General features: G+C 45.4%; 1 protein-coding gene across 6 annotated transcripts in view; it reads right to left on the minus strand.

Moving 5' to 3' along the window:
• The window catches only part of SSUH2 (ssu-2 homolog), an 88,722-nt gene extending 79,777 nt beyond the window's left edge, over positions 1-8,945 (minus strand). For 4 of the 6 annotated variants that reach the window (XM_019499784.2, XM_014604551.3, XM_019499779.2 and 1 more), the window contains exon 1: positions 8,260-8,605. In XM_019499784.2, the coding sequence (XP_019355329.2) occupies positions 8,260-8,287 (28 nt within the window). In that variant the 5' untranslated portion in view covers positions 8,288-8,605. The other 2 variants (XM_019499781.2, XM_019499783.2) reach the window with 1 other exon arrangement.
• Positions 8,946-15,097: the final 6,152 nt, after the last annotated feature.

Raw genomic sequence — 15,097 nt, forward strand, 5'->3', positions numbered from 1 at the left:
CCTTCGGGCATGCCCAGACGAGTGCACACGTACCTCTTGCTCCGCCTCAAACCCATTTGAGGCAGGGCAAGAGGCACATGCGGGAATGAAAAAATGTTCCCTGAGCTGCCAACTTGCAGCGCAGGGAGAAAATTAGACCCCTGGAAATCCAGGGGTCTAAAAAAACCAAAGTTTAAAAAAGCGGGGCAGCGCATGGTCCCAGGCCATGCCCTGAGGCAACCGGAGGCTGGGTCCTCCATGGAGATGCTCTGGCTGCCAGAGCATCTCTATGGTTGGCCCTCGCCCTGGTGCTGAAACACACGGCCGGCTCAATGGCCCTACCCACTTCCCCATCCCCCAACCCCTGCCCTGGCTGGCCTCTCCCCCACCAGCCCCCTTCAAGCCCCTGACCCCTGCTCTGGCTGGCCCTTCCCACTGCCAGCCCCCCCGCCAGCCCCATCCCCCCAAGCCTCCCCATCCTTGCCCCACCACCCCATAGTTTAAAGAAAAATTTAAAAAAAACCCAACACTTACCAACTGCCGTGTGGCTGACTGGGGCCCTGCCCGCACAGTGCGGGGCAGGGTGACAGCCCCAGCGGCCCAAGCCTGGGCCCTCCTGCCCCCCTACTGTCCTGTGCTGCCCGGGGGGGCTCTGCCAGGAGGCCCTGGAGTGCCCCCCCCCTAAGGTAAGTAGAGGCTTTCTTTTCCATTTTATTTTCTGTTTTTTCTGAGGGGGGGGGTTAAAGTGATGGTGCCTGGGGTTGTGGGGGTCTGGGGGTGCAAGTTGTGGGGTGAGGCTGCGTGAGGCAGCCATTTGGGAATCTGGGGGAGCGGGGGTGGGGCTGAGTGGGGCAACTATTGGGGGGGCTGCAGCAGCTGGTGGCGGATGGGGCCAGGTGAGGCAGCAATTGGGGGGGCTGGGGTGAGGCATGTGAACATTTCGAGGGGGGTAGTAGCCCCTGTGGGGGCCATTTGGCCCCCATTGGGGGGCTGTACCCCTTGTGTGGGGGCCAAACCCCTTGTGTGGGGGCCGGATCCCCTTTTGCGGGACTGTACTCCTTGTTTAGGGGCTGAATCCCCTGTTGGGGGGGACAAACCCCTTGTGTGAGGGCCATACAGATTGTGTAGGGGCTGAACCCCATGTTGTGGGGAGGAAACCCTTGTGTGAGGGCCATTGCCCTGTGGGAGAGCAGCAAAATATGTATTAATGAAATGTGTATTTACAGTTCACTTTATTATTAGGATAAGAGACGTGCTTTTAACACTGTAAGATATATCAATAAAACATTGTCCAACTGATCGCTGTCTCTGTCTCACTCTCACTCTCTCTTTATCGTGGTCTTTTGTTTTACTTGTGGAGGAACATGGATTTGGGGGGATTTTACAGAGTGACTTTGGGATTTTTTTTTTTATCAAGGATTTTTCAGTTTTCCAATAGGGAACACCAGAATTCCTGCTCGGGAGGCCAGTGGCAGGATCCTGCCCACTCAGAGCTGGCAACTTGGACCCATCTGGCTGTGGCTGACCTCCTGGACAAATGGGGCCAGGAGGACATGCTTTGACAGTTCAAAGCAGGCCACCACACCCGGAACATCTTCCAGGCAATAGCTGCCCAGATGGCTGAGCAGGGGGCACACGTGGCAGTAGTGCCACACAGAAGCCAACCACAGTCCGCTGGCAGCTGGCCCAGAGGGGCAGATGCCTCTACTGGCTGTGCAGTCCCCATCCAGGTCTGGTGGGTGCACAGCAGGTCACAGCCAGGCCAGGACAGGGCAGCTTTTTATACAGCTGGGGACAGCACAGGTGCTGGCCCCGGGCTCTAGCTCCCCCTGGCTGAAGATCAGGGAGGAGCCAGGCAGGGTTATTTTGCCCCAAGTGGCACAATTTGCTCCACAACAAAGTGCATGTCCGAGCACATGCACCAAAGCAAAAAGCCCTGGCTCAAATTTGCACCGCTTCTATTTGAGCTGCTGCAAGCGCACGTGCTTGCATGTGTGGACGCACCCTGTGAGGTCACTGAACTGGAAAAAGTTTTAAACAGCTTGAAACACGGCAAAGCTGCCAGTTACAACATCTTCCCAGAATTCTTGAAACAACTTGGGTCCTGTGCTTGCATGTGGCAGACCCACTTCCACACAAGAATCATCAGCTCAAGCTCACTTCTGAAGAGGCATATGGCATATGGTAAAAGTTACTGCCATTTGAAAATTTGACAAAGACCTCATGCTGGCAGCCAGACCAATTGCACAACTGTCTGCATGCTGCAAGGTCTTTGAGTACCTATTTTTACAATGGATATCCCCAGAAGTAGAGACCATCCTTAGTGTCAATCAGGCCGGATTCTGCAAGGGCCATAGCACATGTGATCAAATACTGGCACTTACCACCTACAGCAAAAATGGTTTTCAGAAGAACCTGAAAACAGGCACAGCGCTACTGGACCTTACAGCTTCCTATGATAAATTATGGCACACTGGCCTGCTTCTAAAACTGTCAAGAGTACTTCCAAGCTGGTTTGTTTTAGTCATCAAAGCACTCCTCTGTAACAGAGTCCACCTTGGGCAGGGGATAAGCACATGGAGGAGACAGGTCAATGGACTTTCACAGGGTTCAGTGCTGGTCCCAACCCTGTTCAGTTTATATATAAATGATCTACCAACAACCACATCTTGCAAATTCATCTGTGCTGATGACATCTGCTACACCACTCAAGCTCCATCTTTCTGCACTCTGGACCAGACCCTGAACAAAAATGTGACAAAGCTGGCAGATTACTGCACCACATGACAGCTCACACTGAGCCCTGCCAAAACTGTATCCTGGGTATTCCATCTCCACAATGCCAGTGCCAAAAAAGAACTTAACATCTACGGGGTGGTCATAGACTAAACCATGATCCCTACCCAACAGACTTGGGAGCGTCTTTAGACAGAACCCTGATTTTCCAGGAACATCTAAAGAAAACAGCAGAAAAGGTCAAATCCCAAAACAACTTGCTAGCCAAACTTACTGGATCAACGTGGGGAGCTGCAGTCACACCACTCTGGAACTCAGCTCTTGCCCTATCATACTCAGCAGCAGAGTATTGTGCACCTGCCTGGAAAGTCATCACGCATACATCTTGCTGACACTCAGCTGAACACAACCATCATAACTGGAACCCTCCCCTCAACTCCCCTCCCCTGGCTTCCTGTCCTCACAAATATCACTCCCCAACACATCTGTCTACTGATGATGACCCAAAAGTTGGTCAAAACTGTGTGTGCTGCACCTTACTTACCACTCTACGGTAACCTGTTTAATCTACCCAAGGCCTGCCTTCCTTCATGATGTCCCTTGTGGAACAACTTCCCTGACCAGGATTTGTCTGCAGATGCCATCTGGATCAAGGAATGGGAATCACGGGAAGCCACAAACAAGTTCCTTGTGACAAACCCCACTCGTCAACCTTTGAACTATCATGCTGAGAGTGGTCCCTGCTAAACAGGTTCAGGACAGGCCAAGGCCCATGTGCAGCCACCCTTTACTGCTGGGGCCTCAGTGCTAACCCACTGAATGAGCTTCAGTTAAAGCACCCCAGCTGCCATTTTTGAAGTGCGGGATGTTGGACACGCAGGAGCTCCGGGTGCCTTAATTAAAATGACTCTCAGAGATGCTTTAAAGTGCTGCCCCACCACCTCCACCTCAGAGCATCTGTATCGTCAATGTATATTCCCCCATGCCCTGACCTAACCATTAGACCATAATCCCTCCCAACACTTTCAGATTTTTTTAATCTCTTTTTATTTTGTATATCTAAGCCTTTTACATTTTTCAATTTTTTATTTCTAACTCTGATTTTATGAGTTTAAAATAATCCGTTTCCAAATGTTACAGAGTACCAAAACATGTTTAATTTTAGCATGTTAAAAATAGCTCATCACTTTAAAGTAACATTGTTACAACAAAAACTGAGCTGAGAATGTGTCCCAAATTCCAGCTCCATACAAATAGTTCAAATACCCATGTTATAAATATCCCAAATTTGTAGAATATAAATAAGCACCAAACCTGTTGCCATGGTACTCGTGCTGCTTATCACAACGGTATACAAACACTAACGCATAGCTCCACTTTAAAATAACAATGAGATTGTGATGCATGTTGACCACAGCCAGGAAAGTCACAGTTTAGGTTATTTATTACTCATGAGAGAGTTCAGTCTATAGCACACACTTTTACTGCATGTTAGGATCCAATCCTGTATCCAATGAAGTTAATGGCAAAGTACCCACTAGTGCAGGATGAAATCTTAAGTGTGAAAGTACCTGCTCTCTGTTAAGCAAACCCAGGAATAAACAACATGCTAAAATCAACCCAGAAGCCCCTGTGCTACAGACCCCCATTCACAGTGTGAGAGAGAGACTTCACAGAAATTCAAGAAACATCTTGGATGCTTCTCAGTGGGGGCAGTCTATATCCAAGAGCAACTCTCTCTGAGCTGATATCAAAATAAGAGTTCATTTCATAATGAAACTAAGGGTCCAAGAATTCAGATGTATTCAGCAAATGGCTAAAGGGGAAATTCTAGCCAAATTAAACTATTGTATGAAACCTGGATTACTGTAGTGCTTCTGCAATATTGAGGCCAGTGCTTTTCAGCCTCTTCTGTACACCACTACCCTCTTCTTTTCTGATACTGAGAAAGCCAACTGCTCTTCTCCCATTTTAGCAACAACCAAAAGCAGAATCCAACAGATTGAGGACTGAGAATGTAGGCATGAGGTCCTGGATCCCCAAAGAGACTTGGGCAGAATTTAGGTATCTAAATATCAATGAAATGATCTTTCAGTATCAGCTAAGCTACTGTAACTGTTTCATCTATCTACTGTCTCACACCAAGTGTAAGTTAAACTGGGACATTTTACCCCTGAGCGAAACAATTATTACAGTTACTGCACTTTGGTTTCTATGGTGGGTGAGATACAGCAGGCAGATCCCCATGATGCATATTAAGCCCTCCTGCCACCGCGAACCTAATTTTTATTTTATTTAGACCCTCTGGCCAAAACTGTAGTCTTCCCAACCGTATGCTCAGCTGCCACCTGACCTGAGTGCCACACCCCTTGTCAGCATTGAACTTCTCAGGTACCTACATCTATGCATGCCTTTGGTGCTTCAGGCTTGAAAGGGGGGAGCAGCTTAATGCCTAGCTCTTTCCTAAACCCTACTGGAATCCATAGGTGTCTTCCTAGCCATCCTCCCTAGGTTTGTGGCAGTAAGGCATGCTCTGAGAACACCATCTCCTTGGCCTCAACACAAAATGGAGTTGCATCCATAGTTTTCATTTAAATCACAGCCAGAGGAGGAAGGGTAGGTGAAATGCCTACAAACAGCTCCATTGTTAAAGCACCTGCTCAGGAAGTAGGAGACCCGTAATCTGTTTCCCTCCCCTCTCACGTGAGAGAAGACTGCCCTACCTAGAAGGGCACTTGCTGTTCTGCAATGCAGAGTCTCTTCTCCTGGTGAAGCTCTTTCACTTTGCACCAAAGAATTCATGAGAAACTGGGGCAGAGAGAGTGAGCCAGAGTGAATTTAACTCTGTCCTGTTGGTTAGGGCACTTGCCTGAGAGATGCTAGTACCAGATCCAGTGTTTGCTCCAAAGGTTGTCTCATTTAAGGAGCAAAAACAGCCATTGAAGAAAGTACTGAAATAGTCTTTAGAGAAGTAACCCGTATCTGTTCCCAGGTGAATGCCCTAACTAGTAGGGTAAAGAGTGAAGTCTTTGGCTAGATGAGTTTTCTCTCTCATGCAAAATGAAACAATTTAATTAGGAGTGGCTGAGAGTACTTCCCCACACACCTTATAGTCAGCTGGTTTGTGCAATATCACAGGAAATGTATACTGAAACAGGAGTTGACCCCAGGTGTCCCGCATCTTGGCTGAGTGTATAAAAGGGAACCCTGTCAGCCTTCCCCTCCAGCTTTAAAGAAGCTAAGTGCTTCCTGTTTCTTTTAGATACAAGGGTTTGATGTTAGACAGCTGCCTTCTGCAGGATATACCTGGCTTTGATGGAGTCATCTCCCAGTACTGTAGAGTAAGGGGCGCATAAACGCAGGTAGGGCTGGGATTTAAGACATACCCCTTATCTTCAACATTTCTATATTGCTTGCTTTAGATGTCCCACTCAGCTTGCTCAATATTGTATATTCCCTTGTGAGGCACCTAACTCTCTCTGGATGTTATATAGGAAGCCTGGTGACCTGGCTTGTTATGGTTCACAACTTCTGGTGATGGACTGCAGTGTTCATCATGTGGCATCTAAGTCTCTCTTGGATCTTGGCCCAGACAGAAAATTAATGAGCCCCAAAATAAACCACAATACAGTGTTTCCCCCACATAAATTTTATTTCTATAAAATACAGAAAATTTTGGCACTTATTTTACCATTTCATTTTGATATGATTAGCAAATAAATGTATTTTTACTGGAGACGGAGAAAATCATTTGGAGGCAGTCTTAAATGGTTTGGGAAGGTTCTTATACTGTTGTTGCTATATATTTCCCGCTTTCTATGTACAAAAGTATATTTATGGGAATGTGACTCTAAGTATTTAGAAATTTCTTTTACTTTCAGTGGAGAAGAGATGGTATAAGTAGCATCAATATGACTACAGACATAAAAAAAGAAACCCAGTACTTTACTGGAAGGGGAAGTATTTTAATTTGTCCTGGCTCCCCAGCATCTGTGTAGATCGGGTGCTTTAGTGGGGCTTTTTGAGGCTTTTATCTAATAGCTGATTCAATGCAATAGCCCCAACAGCTCCACTGAAGCACCTGACCTATACAGACATTAGGTGAACCAGGTCAAGCTGATGCTACGGCTCTTCTGGGCATGTGCTGCACTTGGTGCGGGAGTACGCCAAGCTTAAAGCACTGGGAGGTTTTCCATATCTGTAAGCAGTCTATATTTATAAAACATAAAACACACACTAGGGTGATGGTTTTTCTTTCTTCTCCCCTCCCACCCCCCCACCAATAATGATCTGCTAATTGATATCCATTTTATGGATACGCATGTATTCTGCATGGATAATTATTAAGATTGCCATTGATACATACTATTATAAATATATCAATGGTGATGACAGGCCTCAACCCAATGGACTTTAGATCAGGCTCATAGCCAAAAATTCAAGTCCATCTCTCTCCTTACCAAGACATATGCTACATCAACAGCCATCAATCTGTAGGGATTTCTGGGGCCGGCCAGCACTACCATGCTGCCTTTTACTTATGGCATCTTTGCATGGCTCCATGCAGTAGATGCGCCAGCAAAGCTAGTAGCCAAACAGAAGTAGAAGCTTACTTCACTCAGCAAAGAGCGAGTCATGCTACTCTTGGACTTGAAGTGGAGTACTGCCAGAAAAGCTTTGTAGCACAAACTAAGCCATAGCGTTTAAAAGACAATTTATTCCTCATACCGTATAGGAATGCATCATTTAAACGTCACCTCATTCTTAACCATTTTGGTTGGTGTATCTGGAACTCACCGCTTCACTCAGTGCCTTAAGGACAGAGATGAATATCTCATTTTTCTCTTGATTAAACAGTAACTTCCTGTAGCATCATTATTCCGTCCCACAATATGCAAAGCTTTTATCATTCACGAATTAAATAAGCTCAAAACTCAATTACATTTCAGAAATATTGGTGTCAGCAGTACTTCACTAGGGCCCCTTGTAATGGGCGACTTGACAAGCATTGTATTAAAATATAATGAAAAAGGTGCAGCCAAAGGCTTAAGATCAAAGATCCTTTATGGCAGATGGCTTAATTAAACAAGGGTTTATGAGAAGATGTAAATCCCCCTTTTAAACTCTAATTCTTGTCTTCTAGTTTAATGATAGGATCCAAAAACCTTCTGCTTATTAAAGACAAAACCATGAAGCAAATCTAAAATATGAAATTCCAATTGGTTTTAACGAGTAAGGTCCTGATCAATTGAGTTAATAGGAGTTTTCTTTTGATGTCTTTGGACTTTGCATCAGGCCCTAAACTGGTACTGATCACCTTCTGGCTCTATAGACAAGTAATGACATCAGTCAAACTTTTTTCCAGCACTGATTGGAAAGCATGTATTTATTTACTTGCTTTTTCAGTGCAGGAAATGCGCTATTGTTCATTGTGTGTAGCCTGGAAGCAAAGTCCTACCTATTTTAAGCATGCATTATATAGCCAAATTAAAAAATAAGGAAACCAGCTGCAGAGCTTGCAATATCATTCTTAGCTTTACTTACAATCTTTTTCATTCTGTTCTGGATCCATCTTTGAGGGTTAGGATGCAAAAAGGGTGTTCTAGCCACAACTCTGTCCACATGGAGTGCATTGTTTTCTGTGAATGCCGTGTTCATAGTACACAACCCCTCCAGCCACTCCCACCTCACAAACAAATCAAATGCCAATGACAAATGAATACAAGGCAAAGCTGGATGACGCAGACGTTTTTGATGAAAGTAAATGCCAAACAAATCATTAGTCCCGTACATCCTTCCAGAGAAAAAACCCGTGGGAGAAGAAAGAGGGCTTGGAGACATCTTTTTTGAGACTAGCCAGACAAGATTCGTTTTCACTAAAGACCTTCAGGGCAGCTTACATGGTGTAAAAGAACTTCAAAGCAGAGGTTGAGACCACTTCGTCCTGTAGTTCCAGTCTGTCCATTTCCTCATTCAATCACACCAGAAGAAAGATTTTTCTCATCCTGGGCCAAGAATCTCTCTTTCCACTTCACTCCTTTTCATTACCACTGAAAACCCATCAAGTAACACATTCTTGTACCTAAAAAAACTCCAATGCTCTCCTGTTCTGGGGCTTCATCTGCCTTTCTCCTTTCACCTCTATAAAAGGGCTTAATTGATAATGTCTAAAACAATCTTTTATGATTGTTAAGTATCTGCCAACTGGGGAACGGGGGACTTGAGCACTGAACACAATCTCAGTTGCCCCTCCCTTAGACAGCCGTGTTTGTGTGTGTGTGTGTGTGTGTGTGTGTGTGTGTGTGGTCCCTAGTGAGTGCTATGGCTGTACCACGTGATCTGATACATATTCTGTGACTGAGCTATATTAAACTTTCCCAGCTCTCTCCTCTGTGCTTTACATCCCTTTCTTTTGTTCCCCTTTCTATTTCCTCATATATATATTTCCTAAACACCCTTTTGTTCTTCAGCTTCCATCCAGAAAAACAAAGCGTACTGGGCTTTATGCAGAGAGCATTTGGTAATGTGTTTTCTCAAACATCATCCATCACTCCTACAAGCAGAAATTTTGGGAACAGACTGATATAGTTAAGGATAATGAGGTGTTGACTTGTATCTTGGAAACTTGTTAACAAGATGCTTTGGCCAGGAATCTAGTGATCATAAAGTAAGAAGCAAGCTTGCTTCTTGTGTGAGACTTGATTGAGGGCATATTCTTATTAGCCAGGTTTTCAGTTTTCCTGAAGCAGGAAAGTCTGTTTATTCTCCATATATATGTATTTAGCACCTTTAGCACAGTGGGTCCTAGATTCCTAATAATAGTGTGGAATAACTAGGAACCCTCCATGCTGTGAGAAGCAAAGAATAGCTGTAATGCCATATATTCTGGCAAATCCTCTGTCTTGTCCTTGGTGTTGTACCCTGTACCAAGACATCGCAGCATCCCGTATATGTAGTCTATACACAGGTTCGCTATGGACCCCCAGCTAAGGGAAATTCTTGGGCTCTGTGCATGTTAGGGACTATGAGAATGGTGTCCAGTGGGAGGAATGTGACCCTGTCAGCTTAAAGCTCCAACATGCGATTACCAGGCACATTTCTAACTTTACAAATATGCAGATATTGTTCAGAGATCATCAAGGAGCGATGCCTACCTTTCACTGGCATCATAAACTGGATCCCCCATCAGAGAGGAAAGAGTCTGATTGGCAGGACATTCCCTAAGAATGTCTTAAGTCTGTAGGATTAAATGCCCTTCTTGGTCTGAAATACTCTAAATGTTACACGCCTTTAGCGGCGGGGCTCAGGGCTTCATTCTTGTAATGATTAAGGAATCTGCAGGTGTTTGTCTGTTTAAGCTCCTGTTTCAAATGGTCATCCAATGCTGCTGAGATGTAACTGTGAATAGAGCTATAGAGCCTTTAGAGTACCTGGGATATGCATCTCTTTACTAATTGCTTCAAGGTTGTTGTTTTTGAAATTACAACCATTTGGGTACATTGAGATGAACCCTGAGCTGAACTGTGGCATATTAAGTGAGCTCAAATTTAAGAGCTAACTCAATAATGTGCATTAGTAGTGATGCAAAGCATTAGCTCCGTCAGTAACAGCTGTATTTATTGAGTACCATCAGTGCGATGGGTGTAGTTGTTGTAAGACTAGGATTTCAATTTGAGAAGCTGCAATTCATTAAGTGTTTTCTAAATTAAAATAAATAGTTCTTAATGATCAAGCTGCCTTCCTGTTGCTGATTAATTTTCTCTCTTAACAGAAGGGTTCAAGTATATTAAATACATTTTAAAACTCCTCCTCCTGCTATCTGCCTGGGTGGACCCCAACTGAAGTTAATGGGGCCCTACCAGAATCAAGCAGCCTGCAGATCATAATCTAACTATCCAGATACAGCCATCTCTTTCCCCTGCCCCTCCCGTCATATAAATTATACCAAGGCTGTGAAAAGCCAGAGGACTGTCTTCACTTACTAAGCATATCTGTTCCCTTTCCATCTAAGTTCAAAGCTGCCTTAATAAATCTCTAATTGCATTTACCCTGGTAACCGTTTGTTTCTCAGAAGTTTTCTGATCATCTGCAACAGGGTGTCTGTGCTTTATCACAGAAGAATGTAATTGGATTAACAGCATGCAGCTGACAGGCCACTGAAATTCATCCAGCAGGGAGTCAAAGAAGATGCAGGGCGCTGACAGACATTCAGGGCGCTGCTCTAACTCATGGAAAGTTATATAAAGCACCAGGAGTTAGTGCCCCACCTCCCTCAACCCAACAGACATTTGCCTATTGAGTTGAGGGGGGAAATCGAGCCTGCTTGCACTGGCCCTCCTGGCTAGCAAGTAGGGGCCCTGGCCAGGACTTCCCCTCCCCATCCCTGTCCCCCCTCCCAGCTGCAGGGCTGTCAGCAGACAGGGAGTGAAGGGAGCAGCAGCAGCAGCTGCAGGGTTGCTATGCCTGGCCTCAGCTGAGTGGGGGGAGAGGGTAAAATGGAGCCCCCTTGCCTCATGGCCCCCACCAGCTACCCTGACTGGGGTCTTGGGGGGGAGCCAGGCTGGGCCTCCAGGCAAGGGAGCTCCATTCCACCCTCCTCCCCCTCCAGCTCGCGCTGGGCTTGCTTGGCAGCTGCTGCTCCTGCCTCTCTCAAGAGGTCCATGCTAGAGGTGGGGGGGATGAGTGGGGTGCAACAGAGCCCCCTCACCACAAGTGCCCAGCCCAGCTCCCCTCAATACCCCAGCCAGGTTAACAAGTGTCAAGAACAGACTGAATATAAGGACTAGGACTGAAGGCAGAGGAAAAAGAACGTAGGCACAGATGTTCAAATGTAAATAAATACCTAAATACTTATAAGGACCTGGACCTTGGTCTTCCCCGACATACTACATCATGCTGCAACTGTGGACTGAGTAGGCTGATATTTTAGCTCCTTTTAGAGAGATGTGTGGTAGTTAGGTAATGATACCTGCCCCTAGCACTGATTAGCACTTGCTTTTGGAAGCAAGAGGTTTGGGTTTGAGACCCTCCTCTGCTTCAAAGGTTTCAAATCCACCTCACTCAGCTCCCAGGAGAGAGTCCTTTAACCACCAGGCTATCCACAAGGCTAAGGGGGACCCTCCATCCTTCCTACTGAAGCTGAACCAGGATGAAACCAAAACTTGAAGATTTCTGTGGCTAGAAAGAGAAAGCAACAAAGGGAGCCTTCCTCAATAGTCTAGTGGCTGGGACACAGAGGTTAGAGGGGCAGGCATTTATGAGTATATTTAAACTGATATTTAGGTATGACCTGGACATAGGCCAAGGAATGCAAGCTGAAATTTTTCATCTACATCATGTCTTCTCCTTTCCAATGTACATCAGATCCAAGTTATAGCTACACCAGAGTCAGCCTTAGGGAAAATGGCACCCTGGGTGAACTTGTAGTTTGTCACGCCCCCATCCCCTCCCCAACAACCTCCCCAGTATCCCCTCCCCCCACCCAAGTCAGCCACATTGCAGAACCAGGTGGGCAGAGGTACAGGGCATAGTCTGGTGGGGAGGTGGAACCACACTCACTGCCTGGCCCAGCTCCTTCTGAGCAGTGCCTAGGGGAGGCGGGGGTGGCGCTGGGCAATGCAGGTGGCTCTGCCTCCCTGCCAAACTGTGCCATGTTCCCCTGCCTGCCTGCAGCAGTGCCACTGACTAGGATGCTGCTCTGTGTGCGTGTGCAGCACCCCCCAACCATGATGCCCTGGGAGGTTGCCCACATCACCCACACCTAAAGCCAACTCTGCCTATAGCCCACATTAAAGACATCCATTTTGTGCTGTTTAATTCTTGAGAATAGAATTTGATAAGGACCTGACTCCTGAACACTGACAAGGGCGACGAAAAAAGGCTGGAAGTGTTTGAAAACAAAGTACTAAGGAAAATATTTGGTGTAGTACAAAAAACCAGAGTCTAGCAGAGAAGACAATCAAGAGTTTGTGGACCTTTCCAAAAGATCTGTTGTCTTGAGCCAGATAACAGTGCAGAGAAGGAAATGGGTAGGTTATATTGCAAGATCTGACAAGAGAAGGCATGTGAGGCAGACACTGCAAGCTGAGGTGGATGGTATCAGACCTCAGGGTAGACAAAGGCAACAATGAGAAGATAACATAAAAACTGCCCTGGAAGGGATAGGCAAAGATGTGACAAGGTGGAAGGAGATTGCACACACAAAGATGTGACAAGGTAGAAGTTAGAAGGTAGAAGACTTAATGTAGTTAATGTGGTTATAGGCCTCTGAGGCCTGTGGGATGGTGGGGAGAGGAGAGAGAGTGCACAGTTTGAGAGTCCCTGTGAGCACTGCTATTTTCTTATGTTGGTGTTGTGGATGGGGATACATTCTTGAATACTGCCCTTTTATTTTCAGACATTGTTGATTACATTTTGATTTGGTTCCCCTAATTTTGTCAGCAGTCAGATTCAAACTGACTACTTAGAAACTATCACATCCTCCCATGGATGTGAATAGTTTGATATAAACAAAACAAAACTGCCTGGTAATTTGTGATAACATTGTTATTAACTTATCAACTCTTTCTGACAAAAAATAAATAAATATTATGAAAGAAATCTCTACATTTCATCCAGTAGGATAATATTATGAGGTTAAAAATGGAGGGGGCATGAATAACAAGGATTCCTGGAAATATAATACAATAAATAATGAAATATGGCTGCAGCAAATTGGATTGGAGCGAGTCAATGTCTTTCACTGAACTTGGGAAATGAAAAAAATCTTTCTAAATGTTTTAACAGTAAGTCTTCACATGAGGATCTCCTCGGAAGATCGCACTAATTTACAGAAGGACACATGAAGGTTAAAACAATTTGCCCAAGATAAAACAGTTAATGAGAAAACTAGGAAACTGGCTTTAGGTTTTCTACTTACTCAGATCTAAGTAGGGTTTGGCTAATAAAATCAATAGCAGTTGCAGTAAAACATACATCTTCAACTGTTAATGAATATTGGAGTTTCCTTTTCTATAAAGTAAGGTACACATTTATTTGCCAGTGGAAATGTTGACTAAGATAGGAAGCAGGGTCATGGTGACAGAGTTCCATGCAGATTCCCATGGGAATCATGACATTATTTGCTTCAGTCAAAAATAAACGTATGAGGCTATGGATGTCTGCCCTACTGTGATTGTTTCCAGTTGAAGTTTGTATATTGGCCTCAGATGGAGCCTTCCTTTAACTCCTTGATGCTGGGTGTTGCTCACCTCCCTGTCCACAGCAAGAGAAAATAGGATATTTTAACTATGCAGTCTCTCAGTGTTTTCCGGCGTTGCCAAATGTGCAGGCCCCCACTCTAACTCATAGTGCTTTACGTAAAAAGCACTATGAGTTAGATTCCTCCCCCCCATCCCCGACCCAACAGACATTCACCTGCTGGGTGGCTGGGGGGTAGAAATCGAGCCTGTCTTCAGGCAAGCAGCCTGCTGAGGAGTTGCCCCTGTCCCCAGCACCACCAACTCCTCCAGGACTGACAGCAGGAAGGGACGGGGGACGGATTAGCCAGCAGCTCCCTGGTTTGCCCAGCCTGAACTAGATGGGGAGGGGAGACAGGGAGAGGCCATGATGTGTGGTGGGGGGGCTAGAATCCATTCACCCCCCCCTTCAGTTCAAGCCAGGCAAACCGTACCCCACATCTTGCTGCTGCTGGCTAACCCCTCTCCCTTCCCTTCCTGCTGCCAGCCCTCAAGGAGGGGCTAGGCTGCATTAGCCCTGCATCAGCCCAGATGCAGCCCAGCCCCAATCACACAAAAAATTAACCCTAGGGAACACAAGTTCCCTAAGGTGCTCTAAAGTAGACCGCCTACATCTGATACCTCATTTGATGTGGGTTAATTTTTTGCATGATCTGCCACTTTAAATGTCACATCACGGCTGTAGAGTGCTTTCAGGGGGCTGATCACATGCAACTTTGGTCTGCACGCTTAGTGCCCTATTTCTATTCGTTAGAGTTTCACAAATAAAAATTATGGTGCAGGAATGAATGAAACAGTCCAACGCTGACAACATTTCTAATTCTCAGCTTTTATTGCAAGGCTTGGGGTTTATTTTATGTAAAACCCTACCTAATAGAAAGATAATAACCAACTTTTTTTTCCCCCCTCTTAAAAATAAATGTTAGGCTTCTGATTGATGAGATGTGAAAACTGACCCAATCACTTAAAACAATCATAACTAGAAGGAATACACATAGAACCTCAGAGTAATTAACTTAGGTGTCTTGTGGTTTTGCATGATATTTTTTTCTGAATTGGGAGGATTATTGCAGCAAAGGAGAAGGTATTGAAAACAATTCACCTGTGAAAGGACAGAGCTTCTTTCAGCAACTCCCCACATTTCA

The sequence above is a fragment of the Alligator mississippiensis genome, chromosome 12, assembly GCF_030867095.1.
Source record: "Alligator mississippiensis isolate rAllMis1 chromosome 12, rAllMis1, whole genome shotgun sequence".
NCBI lineage: Eukaryota > Metazoa > Chordata > Crocodylia > Alligatoridae > Alligator > Alligator mississippiensis.